Source organism: Musa acuminata, chromosome BXJ2-7 (genome assembly GCF_036884655.1).
Source record: "Musa acuminata AAA Group cultivar baxijiao chromosome BXJ2-7, Cavendish_Baxijiao_AAA, whole genome shotgun sequence".
Taxonomy (NCBI): Eukaryota; Viridiplantae; Streptophyta; class Magnoliopsida; order Zingiberales; family Musaceae; genus Musa; species Musa acuminata.
Window position 1 is genome coordinate 30,698,632 of NC_088344.1, and position 18,060 is coordinate 30,716,691.

Below are 18,060 nucleotides of genomic sequence, written 5' to 3' on the forward strand. Positions count from 1 at the left end.
CACATCAATCAATAGTTCTCCTTTAAACTTGTACTCCTTTATTACTCTAGTTTATTAATATTTCACCTCTTATGCAATTTCTCCATCCACCTATTCACCAACTTATTATATGATGCTCGATGAAGCAATACCCTCAACACCACAAATGATATTTTTGTCCTCTTCTCGATAAGTGAAAGTGCATTAGTTTGATGAGGAATATATCATTGACTTTTCACCAATTCTTATACCATCAACATAACCTAATAATATCATCGAGTTTAAACATCACATGACAACATATACCAAAAATGACATCTTTAAACCATACTAAATCCTTAATTTTTATGTTACCATATGCTCTCTACTCGACCCTACTAAACCCACAAGCATCATCAAAGCCTAAAAGCCATATGTGAGAAATATGATATTTTGCTTCACAATGTCATACAAAATGTCATCGGGTGTAAGTAGATCTTTTAAATTATGTAGATCCTAGATGGATCCATTACCAATATGAAGCATGTTTAACAGTAAAAAATTTTCACCAATAATCAAGTATTGATTTCATAAAGACTTTAAGTCTAGTTGTTAAATTGATAATAATTTGATTCATTTTAAATTTGACTATCACTTAAAGCTAGGATGCACGTCAATTAGATGTTAACAATACTTTCTTAAGACTTTAACTGAATATATCTTTATATAGCAACTCGTTGGCTTCATCCATCCTTAATATCCAAACTATGTTTGTAAATTATGAAAAGCTAAGACTTTATCAATCTCCAAAAGCCTAATATATCAAACTTAGTTTTTTTTTATTTTTATTTTTATGTCAACTGACTTCATCAACTCCAAATCTGAAATCTCTCTATTCCTACAATAACAAAAAGATACAATATATATCTATTGATTTATGTTGATGACACTATCATCACTGACAATAATTCTATGGAGATCAAGCAATTCCTTACATAATTAATAGATCAATTATCCATCAAAGTCCTAAGAACCTTAAGATATTTTTTGAAAGTGGAAATAATGTTCACATCTTATAGACTTATTCTATCTCCAAAAAAATACTTTTAAAATATATTATCAAGAATAAAAATATATATTATGCTAAAAAAATTATCACCCCACTCTTCTTCACCGAGTCACTCGGATAATATAATGGTAACCCTATTATGGATCCCTCATAGTATTGATAGATACTTGGTTTCTTATAATATTTCTTTCTTACATGTATAAATATTTCATTTATAATCAATAAATTATCATAATTCATAGCTCCATCATACTTTAATTTGTACTAAATTATATCATGCGATATAAACTCTCAATCATGAAATTCTTCTTTATAAATACTCATCCCTTCATCTTTATACCTTCGTAGATGCTGATTGGATAGAAAATATGAATAATAAAATATTTACATCAACCTACATTATATACCTTAGAATAAACATGATCAATTAGAGTTTCAAGAAACATAATATAATCGTAAGATCCACTTCTAAAACTCAAGTAGGTCACCAATATACTATAGAACTTGATATTACCTCATAGTCCACTCTAATAATATACCGTGATAATATTGGTGTCACCTACTTATGCTCGAACTCGATATTATATTCTCACATTAAATACATTGTTATCGATTTTCACTTTGTTAAAGATCAAATTTTCAAATGTTAACTATGTGTTTCTCACCGACTAGCTAACTCTCTGTAAGGTTTCTTTTGTATAGGGTATTTCAATTATATCATTCCAAAATTGACTTTCATGTTATATCATTCCAAAATTGACTTTCATGAAAGCTCAAAGACATGATAAAGGATCATAATTGAGATAAGTCTAGAATGATAATTTTATATTCCTTATATATCTAATCCTCAATCAATCTATTATTTAAGAATCAATCATCATGATTTAAGAAAAAAAATCTTAAATTTATATAAATATATATTATATTAATGAATTAGATAATCAAGCAGCAAATTGTTCAATCGGCTGCATATATTATTATACTTTCCTTAAAAGGGTTTTATGGGCTGGTATAGTCTGTCGCCATCTATCATCATCCATTCATTATGAGATGAATGATTAGAAGCCCAGTTATGATGATTGACATTTAATATCTGGCCACATCCCTTCTTTAATTTCTGCATCACTTTCGGAGACATTTATGGAACGAGTTCACAGACATACAACAATACCTGACGCACAGCTTCTTATCTCGGAACAGAGATGCTAACATTAACATGATCATTTAATTCTGAAAAGAGACTGTTTTCATCTGTTTAACCTGTGCTTTATCTCTGCAGATAAACAAATAGCAGATGCCATTACCAGACACCAAACAGTTTAAGTAAGCTAATCGAGCTGATGGCATGTTGCACTTGTGCAGCAAAATGTTCATCCACTACTTCACACACATGAACAGTGGATCACTGTTTCCCGTTTTCCCTCAGGTAAACAGTCACATCTGTACAAAGGAGCCCATTCTGTGGGTCAGTGAGCTATCGTGGCTCTCCAAATACCTTGCTCTATTCTCACTTCTGACAGGGAGGTGTTCCGCATAAGTACAAAGGTACAGTAGAGGCCCACTAGAAGTCCCCATACAAGTCTTGAGCGTACTCTGCAGTCGCTCATCCTTCTTTGCCTCTGAAAGCTCTGTCTGTTCAACCATCTTTGGATTTTAATGCTCCTTGCAGTTTATTATACATGTTAAGATACAGATAGAGCTCTGTCAAAGATCGCTGTATTAGCAAACCTGGAACAGATTTGCTTCTTCGAGCACTCGCCAGTTCCTCGAGGATAAGATTGGTTCTGGCAGACACAGAGATCCAGAAGTAATCAGCAATTCCGCGTTGAACAAAAAGCCCGTCGTCGTCGCCACCATGGCGAAATAAAGATCGAACCTTTAAGATTGCAATCCATGGGAGACGTTGACACTGAGCGACTTGTCCGGGGGACCGCCGCCGGGTTTCCTTCTTCCAAACGAGGAATTATTGCTGCGGTCCCGGGCCGATGGCGAGGGCGAGAGCTCCCCCTCGTGGACCCCGCAGGGAAATCTCGACCGCGGCCAATGGGAGTGCCGGGAAGCGGATGCCCTTCCTCGCCTCGGCCAATGGCGTTGCGGATAAGGCCCGCGGCCGTGAGGAAAAGCGCTCCACCGTCTCAAAAGTGCACCTCCGGTGGCCCACCCGGACTTCCTCCTTTTTATAACGTTCGCTTCTCTTCTAGTCTTATCCAGCTCCGGAAGATATAAGCCACGCTCGTGCGATATTTCTGTGCTGCAAGTACAGTGTTCTTGTGGATCTCCTCCAATCTACCATTGTAGCTAGTAATGAGCCTATACGAGAAGCAGCGACCGGCCGCGGTAGCGGCGTCGAGCGCCGTGGCCGGGAAGACGGCACGTGCCTGCGACGGCTGCGGACGTCGCCGCGCTCGGTGGTACTGCGCGGCCGATGACGCTTTCCTCTGCCAGAACTGCGACTCCTCCGTCCACTCCGCAAACCCCCTCGCTCGTCGCCACAATCGCATTCGCCTCAAAACTGCGACGTCGTCCGGTGCGCCCGATGTGGATTCGGACGATTCGGCCCCCTCTTGGCTCCGGGGGTTCAAGCGCAAGGCGCGGACGCCCCGGCCGCACCAGCATGCGAAAACGGCCTCCGAAGCGAGGACGGCGCATCCGACTACGGTGCCGGAGCTCGTCGAGACATCCTTGGATGAGACCGAGGACGAGGAGCAGCAGCTTATCTACTGTGTCCCGGTGTTCGACCCGGCATTCGCGGAATTCCGCTCCCCTCCCCCTCTGGACGACTCAAACGCTCCTTCCGGCAATGAAGCTAAGCCGACGATGGATTTACAAGAATGCACCCCTGCGTCCACCCCAACCATTAATACCGCCAATAGGCTGACCGCCTTCCTTCCGTCAGATATGGAGATTGCGGAGTTCGCAGCCAACATGGAGAGCCTCCTTGGCGGCGGTCTCGATGTCAGCGACGGCTCCTTCTCCATGGAGAAGCTCGGGCTCGTAAACTCTATAGAGGACGGCGTCAACTATTGCTTGGGCGATGCAGGGCGCTTGAAGACGGAGCAGCCGGACGACACAGTAGGGTGCCCAGTCGAGCTGGACATCGACATGTCGAGGGAGACGCTGGAGCTGGACTTCAACTGGACAGGGTCATCGACAGCTGAAGAAGAGGAATTCGAAGAAGAGAAGATAATGGTGGCCACGGAACAGCAACAAGTAACACAGAAAGCCAGACTCAGTCTCGACTACGAGGCGGTCATAATCGCATGGTCGAGCCATGGCTCTTCACCGTGGACTGACGGCGAGCGGCCTCAGATTAATCTAGACAGTTGTTGGCATGACTGTACGGTAAGCTCAGTACTCCCATCACCCAAAATATGTTTAAGCATTGTTTCTCTGGCGTTCGATGAAATGAAAACTGTGGTTTTTGGCGGACTTAAGGGCATGTGGGTGGAAGGAGCGGAAGCACTGGGAGTCGGGCATGGCAGCGACACCGGAGGGGGGTATGCGGATGTGGGGAGGCAGGCGAGGGTGACGAGGTACCGGGAGAAGCGGCGGACGAGGCTGTTCGCGAAGAAGATACGGTACGAAGTGCGGAAACTGAACGCCGAGAAGCGGCCGAGGATGAAGGGCCGGTTCGTGAAGCGAGCTCCGGGACCAGCGTTCGCTCACTGACAGAGCCTCTACAAGCAAATCTAGTTCTTCTAATTTCCAAGTGCTCCGCTTGGTCAATAACCGACTTCTGCTCTTTTTACCCTATCATTGTCTTTGGGCACTTCTGTTGCGAGAGACAGTTTTTGAGTGCCCATTGTTTTTATGATGGGATATATAATAAATCCACTTTTTCTTGATGTGGAAGGACTCAGATTTGAAAGATGCAGCTATTTTTCGTTCTTACATTAAGATAGTTTCAAAAGAAAAAGAAAAAATAAAGGAAGAACAGGAGTTGAGAAAAACATTCCCAGGATATATTGCTAATATACTGTGTTTATGATAGAATATATATATATAATGTGTTCTAGCTAGCCCCTCGAATGTGAAGAACAAGAATATTCTGCTCTCAACTTAACCTTGATAACTATTTTCTAGGGACATGTTCGAGCAGAGCCTCTGGGTGATCAAACATCATTTTCAGATCTTCTAAATGGCGACAAACCATTTCAATTTATCAAAGTATAAAGGATTACAGGCAAAAGCACCAGAAGGAAAGGTCTCAATTGTCTGTTTCATCTTGATTGGTGCTCCGACCATGCAGGTCAAGAAGAACTCGACAACATCCTGGAAACCAGCAAGATTATAAGACTTTGCAAAATCTGGAACATCTCTCTTTTCCCTTACAGTCATATTTTTCTTGATTGCATCATCCCTCCAATTCAGCCAAGGGTAACCAGTAAACAACTGGGAATCCAAACCACTGTAGTGCGAAGACATATCTGGGATCAGGAACAGGGAGAGGTCAGAAGTTTGAGAGCAAGAAAAGGTAAGAGAGAATTAAGGTGTTCATTGGTTTTTCTCATGGATTAAGTTGTCCTCAGAACACAATTACCTTGCACGGCAGTGTTGGCCATATGTTAGGACTTGGATGTGAGTCTCCCCAGCATGAAGAGATAGCTGATACTTTCAGCTGATGAGACTCATGGATAAGATACAGTGTCATGGGATAAGTCCAAGCAGATAATGCATAGGCTACAGAAAATTCCGTCCAAATAAATTTCCCCAGCAGTATTCTCGATGTCACCATCCGTCTCTTTGACAAACCCAATCAATGATATCCATCAGCTTTGGTTACCCTTCTGTGGCAACATCCATAGAAGTTTTTCTCCGTTGGGGATCAAGCGAGAGCCATTGCAGATTGCATTCATCCTTTGTTGTCAATGACATCGCCCTCTGATGAATAATCAAACATGCTCCATTTCAAATATTTGCTATGGAAGTGCTGCACCGAAGATGAGTAAGCTCAAAAACCCATACTTTCCTGACTCGAAGAAGAAACGAGTAGGGCTTTAGGTAATCTAGAAAGTGTCATCTGTGTTGCAGCTTCTGGTTGGCATCTAATGATTTTTTCGCCAAGATCACTATTGTACATAGAAAGGTTGATTCTTCAGTTCAGAAGATGACAACACACGATGATAGCTCTTAATTTGCTTCACACTTTTCTATCTAGCATTTCAATGGTGTACAGAAAAAGGTATTATCTTCCACATTAATGAGTGTCTACTATCCACCACAAAATAGCATTCGATGGCCTGAAATGTTTTCCATCATACAGAAACCATACAAAACATTATTCACTCCGCTCGATCAAAGACAGTGCAGGAGTAACCCAGATTCTTGATATGCTGTAATAAACAAGGATGAAATGTCTAAATATGACAGATGTGCATAAAAGAACTTTGCCAAATGAGCGGTTAATAGAAAAAAAAAACTACGCTGGAGGTTTATAAGTAGCAGAAGCCTTGTCAAAATCACATTTCATGTAGTATTACAATGTTGCAAAGTTATAAAGAAACAAGAGAAAAATACTTAAAAGAAAAAAAAATCATGCAACTTGGACAGTCACTTAGCAATCAAAGACATCAACAGCTCAACCATGTGGGTGACAAGAAGAATGTGTTTGCAGTAAGTGATGCCAGCAGCAGATATGTTCTTAAAAGTATTAATTGTGCCACTGTCAACATCAATGGGAAAATATAACTGTGCACTTGTACATACATATACACATCCATACACACATAAGTATAGATTATATATTTATATTCAGTTTATATCTGGAGTATCACAAATTATTAGAATTATTTTTCTTGTTAATAATATAATTGCACTGCCATATTTGTGAGATGCAATAGTCATGCTATTCACATCACAGCAACAAATTTATGAAATGCTGAAAGAAAAAAAAGAAAGAGAATAATGAGCACAATGACTAACCAAATAGAAAAGCAGAATTAAGAAAATATTCACTTGTGATACACAAATAACAAACAATTTATAGAAAGTTTTGATGTTCCAATTTCAGTTTCTTGGTTAGTGTAAATATTGTAAATATTTTGGTGGTCTTGGAAGTTCAAAAGATTCTTCCTACCTGTTTTCTATTTCCCTCCTACATGGAGAAGTGAAGGCAATCAGACTGGTGAGACAGATCCCTAGAATCTACTAGAAGGTCCGGCAGGGATCAGTGTTATCCTCCATTACTTTGAAAAAGATATTGCTCTTGGAAATTTTGCAGTTTTGGCAATTCCTATTTTAGAAAATTGCATGATTTTAAAATAGAAAAAGAGAAAAATGCATAATTATCTTGATTAACATATTCAATTAACACCATGCCACCATATGCGTATCTCCACAAACACAGAAAGAATTCATCTCGAGGGAGACTCTTCTTGGCACTATATATTTTATATACCTATGTTTCTCTAATGTACGTAATAAACATCATCGGGTACCCTCAAAATGTATTTAAATATGTTACAGTGTAATCCCGCCAAACTCGTTCCCACGATCCTACAGTTCTATTGTGCCTATTCTGATCTCAAACTATCGTAGTTGGACCATTTTAAAAATCCGGAAACGGCCACTTAGCAGAAAAATGGATTCATGGTGATACAATTTACATTTTTTATTCAGGTGATTAGAGGATCTTTCTCAGTCCAAGTTAAGATCCAAATCAAAAGCAAATCAAGTCTCGGGGAGAAGTCCTAGTCCTACCCTAATCCTGCTTGGATAAGGAGTTTACACCTACTTGGATTAGGATAAAAAATGATATATTCAACCTTATTTTCAGAGGCAACTTTGAAAAGCCTCTAAAAACCTAGTTTATGTCAAATAAGTATCCAGAAGCCCCATTATGGATGCAGTATATGTTAAGAAGATCTTAAATTTCCATTTTTTGACTTCTATGATTATAGATTCCTAACTGATCGTACACTGCAAAAGAATAGGAGAGGGAAGGTATAAAGTATAAATAAAAGGCCTTTTTTGCTTAGCCCTATTAGGAAGAAAATCCTATTACACACCATATGCATATTTTTTAAGCATCAATATTGACTTGAATCTCAAAAACATATGCATATTATTAATTCAGTATAGAGTGTACCGTTTATATCAATTTCATTGCTAGATGTGTATAATGAATCACGTAGATTTCGCATTGTTCCCCAGCTGAATGTAAACCCTAACTCAGCTCCTGAATTGCTAATTAGTGTATGTTGTGTGGACACAGAACACATAGGAAACATGAAAGCATATAAAAGATCTGAAAAAAATCAAATTTTTTGATCGTGACTAAGGAACAGAATCACAATTAGACTATGCAGCAATAATGATAGAGATAAACCAATAGGCCAAAATACCCGAAGCGAACAAGATTATCAAAGTCCTCACCAATTCGAACTAATTGTATGATTCTATTTAAGCCGTAGGTTTGCGTTGGAACCCTTGACCGAGATCCTCGTCGGAAGGAAAGGAGGCAAGGGCGGTGACGGAGACTGAGGAGGGGCCCACCCTGCAGCGCCTCTCGACCATCTGGTCGACCGCGGAGGGGTCGCCGGAGAAGAGGGCCTCGACGGATCCGTCCCCTCGGTTGCGGACCGAGCTCCCGGGTGGTCTGGACCGTCCAATCTCCAAAGAACGCCCCTTGATCACCACCCGGAGCTGGAAGGAAATCCAACCATATCAGAGATCAGATGAGAAGAGGAGTCGAGAACGAAGAAAAGGTCGGCGGGAGGGACGATAAAGTTTTGGTGGACGGAGGCATCGGCGGCGACATCGTTCATGGGCGATCCGCGGTGAGAAGATTCGAAAAAGAGAAACAAGAAGGGGCCGTGGATGGCAGAATAAATAAATGAATTTATATTAAATACCACTGATTTACTATATATATATATATTCGACTCAATTTAAAATAGATAAAGATAAACCCTTTGATTCACGAACGGTTATCGATTACTAAGATTTTATTTTGATATAAAGGAATATATTTTGATGTAAAGGATTAAAAAATTTTTATTTTGGTTGATCAGTAACTATAAATAATAATTAATAACTTTTTTATCGGCATTACAAGGAGGAAAATTCTCAGGAATAGCATAAGGCGCTGTTTGATATGCTATCAATGCATCTTAGAGAAGTCATCAAGAGAATCCTCAGAGATTGCCGGATAACTACAGTTGTTCACCTGTTCCGACAATCTTCTTCTTCAAAGATTCAATATCACTGGCTAATTCTTTTCTGCTTTCCTGTAAATAACAAGTGATCTGTCAGGAAAGAGAAGATGATGACAAAGAACAAGTAGGACAAGACTAAGCATTACATTTTTATGACAATTATATGTACCAATTTTTGTGACAATTGGCATCGCAGTTTATCAAAACGAACCAAACAATATGTATACTGTTTAACATTTTAGACTTGAGATCATGTAAGCAATTATCCTAAGCTCTGGCTTTCCATACCAAGCAAAAGAATATTAGACATGCATGAAATTTTAGATACTCTAGAATTCTTATATTTACATACTTTAGCAGCTATAAATGCAATACAACCTATTTACAGATGATTTAGATGAGATATATTCTTTGGTAAGAATCTCTTCTAAGCCCTTTGGATAACTTACAATTAAATTCAATGGTAGTAATGATCATAAATAGCATTGGTGTTCATCAAATAAGTAAAATCTAAAATGACAAATGGGTTAGAAGTGATCAATTGCTTCGAATCAAACAGTAACATTCATTAGAACATCTTGTTGGGTCCAGCCCGTGGGCTAGGATAAATTTGGGCATAAGCCCAAATCAAAGAATTCAAGATAGAAAAGGAAAAATATTAGTGTATGCGCATAGGAAAGAGGAGAGAGAAATATAAAGAGAAAGATTAGATTTCTGAGTTTTCTGCTTGACAATCGATGTCTAAACGTTGTCAGTTTCGACCTAAATTTTATATAAAGAATTCTTGCAGCAAACTCTACAAATATAATGGTGTTGATCTGCAGTTTACCCTCTCTAAGGTACTTTCCTGCGATATCTACTTTATGAGATATAGAATTCTTTCGTGGAGATTCATCCTAATGATATGCTAGAGTCAAGATCTATATTCTTGATGTTATACTGATCCTCTAGTTATTCTAGAGAAGACATACCATAAATCTATTATCATTATTATTGATAGTGGAAGTTTGAGGTGGACTACGGTCCCGTGATTTTTCTCACATTGGGTTTTTCACGTTAAAAAGATTTGGTCTCCCTGCGTGATTGATTATTTGCTCTATTGTTTATGCTGTGCTGGTTGATATTTACATTTGGATATCAAGTTGGTATTTTGATGAGAAACTCATTTTGATACACAAAAAGAGAAAAGAATATTCCGCTTTAACAGGTTTTTTCCCAACAAGTGGTATCAGAGCGTCAGGTTGTTTGGTGCTAGTTTTCTTGTGTGATTGAAATGGAGTAGTTAGATGGTATGATTAAATTGAACTCATCAAATTATTCCACTTGGAGGCGTATGATGGAAGATTTGCTTTATTGCAAAGATTTGTATAAGCCTATCAAGGTTAAAGATAAACCTTCTACTATGAATGATGAAGAATGGGAAGTTCAACATAGAAAAGCTATTGCCTATATTAGAAGATGGATGGATATAAACTTGCATGAGCATATTTCTGATGAAACTAGAACTGATGTTGTTTGGCAAAGGTTAGAAAACCTCTTTGTGAAAAAGACAGTAGGAAATAGAATTTCTCTCCTCAGAAGGCTTGCAAATTTGAAGTATAAAGATAGTGGTAACATTGTTGAGCACATAAGCTTATTTCAGAGTATTGTAAACAAGTTGGTTGTTATGAAAATGAATATAGATGATGAGATGCAAGGATTATTACTTCTCAGCTCTTTACCAGAAAGTTGGGAAACGTATGTGGTGACTATTTGTAACTTCACGCCAGAGGGGACTCTAACTATAGATATGGTTAAAGACAGTTTGCTAAATGAAGATGCTAGAAGGAAAGAACATGGTGAATCTTCTTCTGGGGCATTTGTTACTGAAAAACAAGAAAGACGTGGAAGAAGTCATAGTAGAAATCCACATGGATATAGAGGAAAATCTAAGTCTAGAAGAGATATAAAATGTTTTCACTGTAATAAGCCAGGTCACATGAAGAAAGAGTGTAGATTTTGGAAGCGAGAACAGAATGAAATGAAGAAAAATGAGAAAGAGACCAATATAGTTGCTGGTGAAGGTAATATCACTATTGTCTGTGATGAAGGTTGTGTTAGTCTTATAGCTCAGGACAGTAATTGGGTAATTGACTCTGGTGCTTCATTTCATGTTACTTCTCATGGTGATTTCTTTAGATCTTACACTGCTGGTGATTTTGGTAATGTCAGAATGGGAAACAGTGATACATTTAAGATTATGGGTATTAGAGATATTTGCTTGGAGACCAGTATTGGGAGCAAATTGATAATCAAATATGTAAGGCATGTTCCAGATATTCGTCTTAACTTGATATCTACAGGTAGACTTGATGATGAGGGTTTTGCACATTATTTTGGTGAAAGCAAATGGAAACTCACTAAAGGTTCTCTGATTATAGCAAAAGGAAAGAAGATTAACTCTTTTTATGTCATGGAAGCTAAGCTACACAAAGGAGAGATTAATGCAATTCAAAAAGGTGAAAGTATAGATCTTCAGCATAAGAGGCTTGGACATATCAGCGAGAAGGGACTTCAAACTCTTGCTAGAAAGCAGTTCTTACCAGAGTTGCAAGGTACATCTCTTAAATCTTGTGATCATTATTTAATTGAAAAAACACATAGAGTTGCATTTCAGACATATCCATCATCTAGAAGATCAGATGTTATTGATTTAATTTATACTGATGTTTGTACTATATAAACTAGAACTCTTAGAGGTGCTCTTTATTTTGTTACTTTTATTGATGACCATTCTAGAAAAGTGTGGACTTTTGCTTTGAAATCTAAAGACCAGGTACTCGATGTTTTCAAGGAGTTTTATATTAGTGTTGAAAGAGAAATTGGCAGAAAACTAAAGTGTATTCGATCATATAATGGTGGCGAATACAAGGGTCCTTTTGAGAATTATTACAGGTTTCATGGAATCAGGCTTGAGAAAACAGTTCCTAAAACTCCTCAACAGAACGGTGTGACAGAAAGGATAAACAGAACCATTGAAGAAAGGATTAGGTGTATGCTTTCTCACACCAAGTTACCGAAGTCATTTTGGGGGGAGGCAATGAGAACTTCAGTTGATCTGATAAATCTTTCTCCATCAGTTCCTCTGAAAGATGATGTTCCAGAGAGAGTATGGAGAGGAAAAGATATATCTTATAATCATTTGAGAGTCTTTGGATGTAAAGTATTTGTTCATATTCCCAAAGATGAGAGGTCCAAGCTTGATAGTAAAGCAAAAGCAAGTATCTTCTTGGGATATGGTCATGAAGAGTTTGGGTGGGATCCAGTGAATAAGAAGATTATTAGAAGCAGAGATGTTGTGTTTCTTGAAGACCAATTGTTTGATGATGGTGATAATATTAAGAAACCAGAAACCTCTATTTATATTCCTTGGAGTTTGGGTCCAGTTCCTTCACCTGTAGTTCATGATGATCATGGGGGAGATGAACAAGAAAATCATGGTGAGAATGTAAGTGATGATACTCCTACAGTTAATGATGTTGAACCAACTGAACAAGCACCTCCACCACCAATTGAGATTCCATTGAGAAGATCCACTAAAGAGCGACAACCCTCTACTAGATATCCTCCACATAAGTATGTTATGCTTACTGACGGGGGAGAGCCAGAAACTTACCAAGAAGCTATTCTACATGAGAATAAGAATGAGTGGGTTAAAGCCATGCAAGAAGAGATGAGATCCCTATTTGAGAACCACACCTATGACTTGGTAAAGTTGCCTAAAGAGAAGAAAGCTCTCAAGAACAAGTGAGTTTATAAATTGAAGACTGAAAACAATAACTCACAATAAAGATACAAGGCACGACTAGTTGTGAAAGGATTCAGTCAGAAGAAAGGTATTGACTTTGAAGAAATATTTTCTCCAGTTGTGAAAATGTCCTCTATCCGAGTTGATCTTGGTTTAGCTGCCTGCTTGAATTTAGAAGTTGAACAACTTAATGTAAAAACAGCATTTCTTCATGGTGACTTAGAAGAATAAATTTACATGGAGCAACCAGAAGGTTTCAAAGTCAAGGGAAAAGAAAATATGGTGTGTAAGCTTAGGAAAAGCTTATATGGACTCAAACAGACACCTAGACAGTGGTATAAGAAGTTTGATTCCTTTATGATGAGCCAAGGGTATGATAAAACCACATCTGATCATTGTGTGTTTATGAAAAAGTTTTCAGATGATGATTTTATTATTTTACTACTATATGTTGATGATATACTGATTGTCGGCCATGATGTTGGAAAAATTGGAAAGCTCAAAAGGGAGCTAAGTCTTTTGCCATGAAAGACTTGGGATCGGTGAAACAAATACTTGGCATGAAGATTCTTTGTGATAGGAAGAAAAGAAAGATTTGGTTATCTTAGGAGACTTACGTTGAAAGGGTTCTTGAAAGATTCAACATGAGTAAAGCCAAAGCAGTTTGTTCTCCACTTGTAGGTCATTTCAAGCTTAGTTCGAAACAATGTCCTACAAGTGAGAAAGAAAAAGAAGAAATGTCCAGAGTGCCTTACTCATCTGCAGTAGGCAGTTTGATGTATGCTATGGTTTATACTAGGCCAGATATAGCTCATGTAGTTGGAGTTGTCAGCCGATTTCTTTCAAATCCTGGAAAAGAACATTGGGCAGCAGTGAAATGGATATTAAGATATCTAAGAGGTACTTCCAAGTTGTGTTTATGTTTTGACAGTGATGAACCTGTTCTAGAAGGCTACACAGATGCAGACATGGCAGGTGATACTGATTCCAAGAAGTCCACTTCGGGATTCTTGATGACATTTGCAAGAGGAGCAGTCTCTTGCCAGTCTAAGTTACAAAAGTGTGTTACTCTATCAACCACAGAAGCATAATACATAGCAGTTACTGAAGCTTGTAAGGAAACTTTATGGATGAAAAAGTTTCTACAGGAATTGGGCTTGAAACAGGAAGTATATATTGTTTATTGTGATAGTCAGACCGTCATTCACATCTCCAAGAATTCAACATATCATTCTAGATCCAAGCATATTGATGTGAGATATCACTAGATTCGTGATGTACTTGAGATGAAAGAATTACAGTTGGAAAAAGTGCATACCAATGAGAATGGTTCAGATATGTTGACAAAGTCTTTGCCTAAGGAGAAGCTTGAAGCATGTAGGCGAAGAGCGAGCTTGGTACAACCCACCATATGAGCTGGAGGGGGAGAATTGTTAGGTCCAGCCCATACGTGGGCTTGGACAAATTTGGGCATAAGCCTAAATCAAAGAATTCAAGAGAGAAAGGGCAAAATTGGTGTGTGTGTGTGTGCACGATGAGATTGCAGCATGTGGTAGCATGTAGAGGAGAGAGAAACAGAGAGAGCAAGATTAGGTTTTTGAGTTTTCTGCTTGACGATCGGTGGCTAAACGTTGTCAGTTTCGACCCAAATTTTATGTAGAGAATCCTTACAGCAAACTCTACAATCCTAACGGTGTTAATCTGCAGTTTATCCTCTCTAAAGTACTTTCCTACGATATCCACTCTATGAGAAATAAAATTTTCTTTTGTGGAGATTCATCCTGATGATATGCTAGAGCCAAGATCTATATTCTTGATGTTATATTAATCCTTTAGTTATTCTAGAGAAGACATCGTAAACCTGTTATTATTATTATTGATAGTGGAAGTTTGAGATGGACTACGGTCCTATGGTTTTTCCCACATTGGGTTTTTCACGTTAAAAAGATTTAGTCTCGCTGTGTGATTGATTATTTGCTCTATTGTTTATGCTGTGCTGGTTGATATTTATATTTGGATATCAAATTGATATTTTGATGAGGAACCATTTTGATAACGTTAAAAAGAATATTCCGTTTTATCGTGTTTTTCCCAACCCATCTGTATCTTAAACTTTACCTTGAGAAGTAAATAACGGTATACGAACCATCCAGTGTATCCAAGCCCCACTAATTCCATGATCTTTGGAAGCTGAAACTACAAGAAGCTTTGAGGACAACATGACTCGGAACAAAGCAACTACATTTTTGTGTGTCAACTGTCAAAGATATCACAAGTTTGGCATCATAAATGCTGATTGCATTTCTGCCTTGACTTCTCAAAATATATCGAATGTGGCAGCATTCGATGCTATCACAAGGATTGATAGTTGGTTCATAAGAACATACGAATCTGTAACCAGAGTCAATAAGTCATCTTAATACCAGAGGAACTGAGTTGACAGCACCGACGATTATGGAAGATAGCCACACTGCAACAATTGCACCTCCGCCGTACAAGAAGACCGTGGATTTGTTCTCAATCGAGTCCCACTGCCATCACAGCTCAGTTGGATCAGATTCCAAGACAGGTAAAGAATGCTAATGTGCATGAATTGGGCAGGCTTACTTTGTCCTTCAAATCTGCCAGGGGCTCATCAGTTTGAACAGAGCCAGATGACTCTTCTGATGATGAAGATGCTCTTACCCGGAGCGAAGAAAACCTGCAAACATCTGCAAATAAGAACCTGAATCAGTCGTGCGATGTCACTTGATAACCTGTGCTTAATGCTAAAAGACACACTTGTTTTCCCTTTTTTATTCATAAAACTCAACTTAGGAAACCCTTTGGTATCTTCTAGGATTCACACTCAATCAAAAGAGGAAGATAATCATGAAACTTCCTCAAAATATAATCTTCTCTGTGCAAATTGTACTGTATAAGTGATTCATGGAAGTTCCCAACTAGAAATATAAGAGATTGAAGCTGAAGTTGTATAAGAGGCATGATAAGCGTAAGGATACCATGGGAGTGGGAGGAGGAAAGGGGGAGAGGCAGGGACGAGGAACGGCGAGGTCGCGGCGGGATGAGGACGGCGGAGCCGGGTACAGGGAGGCGAGCTCCGCCCAGCACCGCGGCAGCCGTTGAGGACGCCGCAAACGCCGTCGCCGCCATGGAGGTCTGCTGCGAGAGGACCGACGGCAGCTGCCTTTCTCGCTTCGCTGCCGCTCCTGACTTCGGCAATTCCTTCTTTCTTTTGGCTACTTAACTTTCCTCCCCGTGAGGTGTCGACACCCAACTCTGAGCACTAACCAATGGACAGGTGGCAGATAGGCTCCTTCTGATTGGTTGCTTTCCTGTCATTAACACATGGTGGTATAAAACTGCGATACTGACACTCCGCCCAACTTACGTGCACTTGGGTAATTAATATTTCTGGCTCAATTGTTTTCTTAGTTTAAGTAACTTTGAATTAATTGAATTTGATAAATTACTTTATAAATTACTCTCAAAAAATCCTTTACTTTAATTTAATTAATTAAGATTTATAATTTTGTTGTTGTTGACGTAAGCTAACATCGATATCATCTTGAGGAGATGACGCGGTGTAATAATTGAGTGCAGCCTGGTTTCGCCGAGATGGGGCCCAAACATGACATTAACGTTTGAAACGAGGCTAAGAAATAGCACCTACAAGATGCGTGTACATCCACTGTTGTCCTACTTGAGTCAAAGTCCACCTTCCAAACATTAGAAAGTAAAGAACCGTGTGTAGACTGCAAATGAACAACTATGGGCTGCCATCTTGAACCATCAAATGCTTCATGAAACCATAATCCGTATGAAATTAAGCATCCACGAGACATACATTATTTACTTTTCATACAGGAAGAAACGGGTCGTACAACCGTTATTTGTTCCGTAATTCAACAACTGCAGTCACTTAATTATAATAGCATGTACTTTCCAGGGTGTGTGCGTGAATCACTCGCTCATGCTTTGGACCGGCGGCGCCAAGGTTGCCGTTTCTCCCTGTCTCTCCATGTTTGCATGCCAACCTGCACAAAAGAAAAGGAAGTCAGATCATGCAGAACTCAAAGAAGAACTCACTAAGAGAGAGAGAGAGAGAGAGAGAGAGGAACGATTGCAACAGTCATCAGGAAGAACAAGAGATCTATGGAGGGAGAGAGAGAGAGAGAGAGGGTGTGGCTCTGGAACCTATGCTCATGTCGAAGCCACGACGCTTGAGCTCTCGGTACATCTGGCAGAGAGAGCAGCACTCGCAGCAGCAGCAGTGGACGAGGCAGTCGGCGCAGGGCTTCTCCTTCAGCCCGTACTGCCTCCTCAGCTTGGAGCGGTAGAAGCACGAGTAAAAGCACGGGCAGAACGTCACGGACGCTAGAAGCGCGTACAGTGCCCCACTCACCCCACACGCTTCTCGGATATCAATCCATGGGTTCAGACAACCAAGAAGAACAGATTCCACGATTACATATACAAAGAAAATACTCACAGGTGGATCCTTTGTCGATGATCTCCGCGATTTGGCCAAAGGTAATACAAGGGCAGAAGCAAGTGATGCAGCCTGCAATAACATGCGTTACAAGGAAGAACCAAGATGAGTAACAACAGTTGGGATGAAGAGACCGGAGGGATCGATTACAGTTGCCGACGTCGTCGCAGCAGTGGCAGAGGCCGGTCGACCATGGACCGGTCACCGGAGCTTGGATATGGAAAACGCCGGGAGCTAGGGGCACCGGAACGCCCGTGGTCGGTGGCGCCGCAGGGTAGTAGGAGCCCGTCGACTGCGGCGGCGGAGGGTAGTAGGGATCTGGTTTGGATGGATACATCGTGGAAGAACTGGACTTGGTTGATCTACAGCTGGAAGAAGAGCCACTTGTGGGTTATCTCGTGGAAGATCGCTCTAGGAATTAGCTGATCTTGATTTTATATCATCCACTGGGTCATAGGCGAATGCGAGCAATGGAGTCATCATTGCAAATGTCACACCTTGACCAAATGCTTCGCTGGGTCTTCGTTGTGACAGACATCTCATCTTTATATATATAATCATCCTATGATATAATATATCTACAAGTTCCATCAAATTC

The 18,060-nt window shown here is 39.6% G+C and overlaps 3 protein-coding genes across 6 annotated transcripts; 1 reads left to right on the forward strand and 2 right to left on the reverse strand.

The window, feature by feature from the left end:
• The first annotated feature begins 3,227 nt into the window (after positions 1-3,227).
• On the forward strand, positions 3,228-4,872 carry LOC103992190 (zinc finger protein CONSTANS-LIKE 16-like). Its single transcript, XM_009411801.3, has 2 exons — positions 3,228-4,369; positions 4,463-4,872. Exons 1-2 carry the CDS (start codon positions 3,332-3,334, stop codon positions 4,694-4,696), a joined length of 1,272 nt encoding a protein of 423 aa, XP_009410076.2. The 5' UTR covers positions 3,228-3,331; the 3' UTR covers positions 4,697-4,872.
• A 260-nt stretch (positions 4,873-5,132) lies between these two features.
• Positions 5,133-16,233, reverse strand: LOC103992192 (protein CURVATURE THYLAKOID 1A, chloroplastic). Of its 4 annotated transcripts, none has more exons than XR_010488781.1 (8): positions 15,973-16,233; positions 15,578-15,681; positions 15,394-15,501; positions 15,089-15,160; positions 9,195-9,255; positions 8,402-8,671; positions 5,568-6,267; positions 5,133-5,454 (listed from the first exon to the last, which is right to left on the reverse strand). XR_010488781.1 is itself a non-coding variant. In XM_065117894.1 (7 exons), exons 1-7 carry the CDS (start codon positions 16,121-16,123, stop codon positions 6,323-6,325), a joined length of 804 nt encoding a protein of 267 aa, XP_064973966.1. In that variant the 5' UTR covers positions 16,124-16,232; the 3' UTR covers positions 5,133-6,322. The 4 variants fall into 4 exon arrangements, 1 of the variants encoding a protein (XP_064973966.1); XR_010488780.1 differs by having other exon boundaries at positions 5,568-6,360; positions 15,973-16,232; XR_010488782.1 differs by lacking the exon at positions 15,089-15,160 and having other exon boundaries at positions 5,568-6,360; positions 15,973-16,231.
• A 537-nt stretch (positions 16,234-16,770) lies between these two features.
• On the reverse strand, positions 16,771-17,956 carry LOC135617550 (cell number regulator 2-like). Its single transcript, XM_065117895.1, has 4 exons — positions 17,613-17,956; positions 17,463-17,534; positions 17,168-17,383; positions 16,771-17,007 (listed from the first exon to the last, which is right to left on the reverse strand). Exons 1-4 carry the CDS (start codon positions 17,797-17,799, stop codon positions 16,934-16,936), a joined length of 549 nt encoding a protein of 182 aa, XP_064973967.1. The 5' UTR covers positions 17,800-17,956; the 3' UTR covers positions 16,771-16,933.
• Positions 17,957-18,060: the final 104 nt, after the last annotated feature.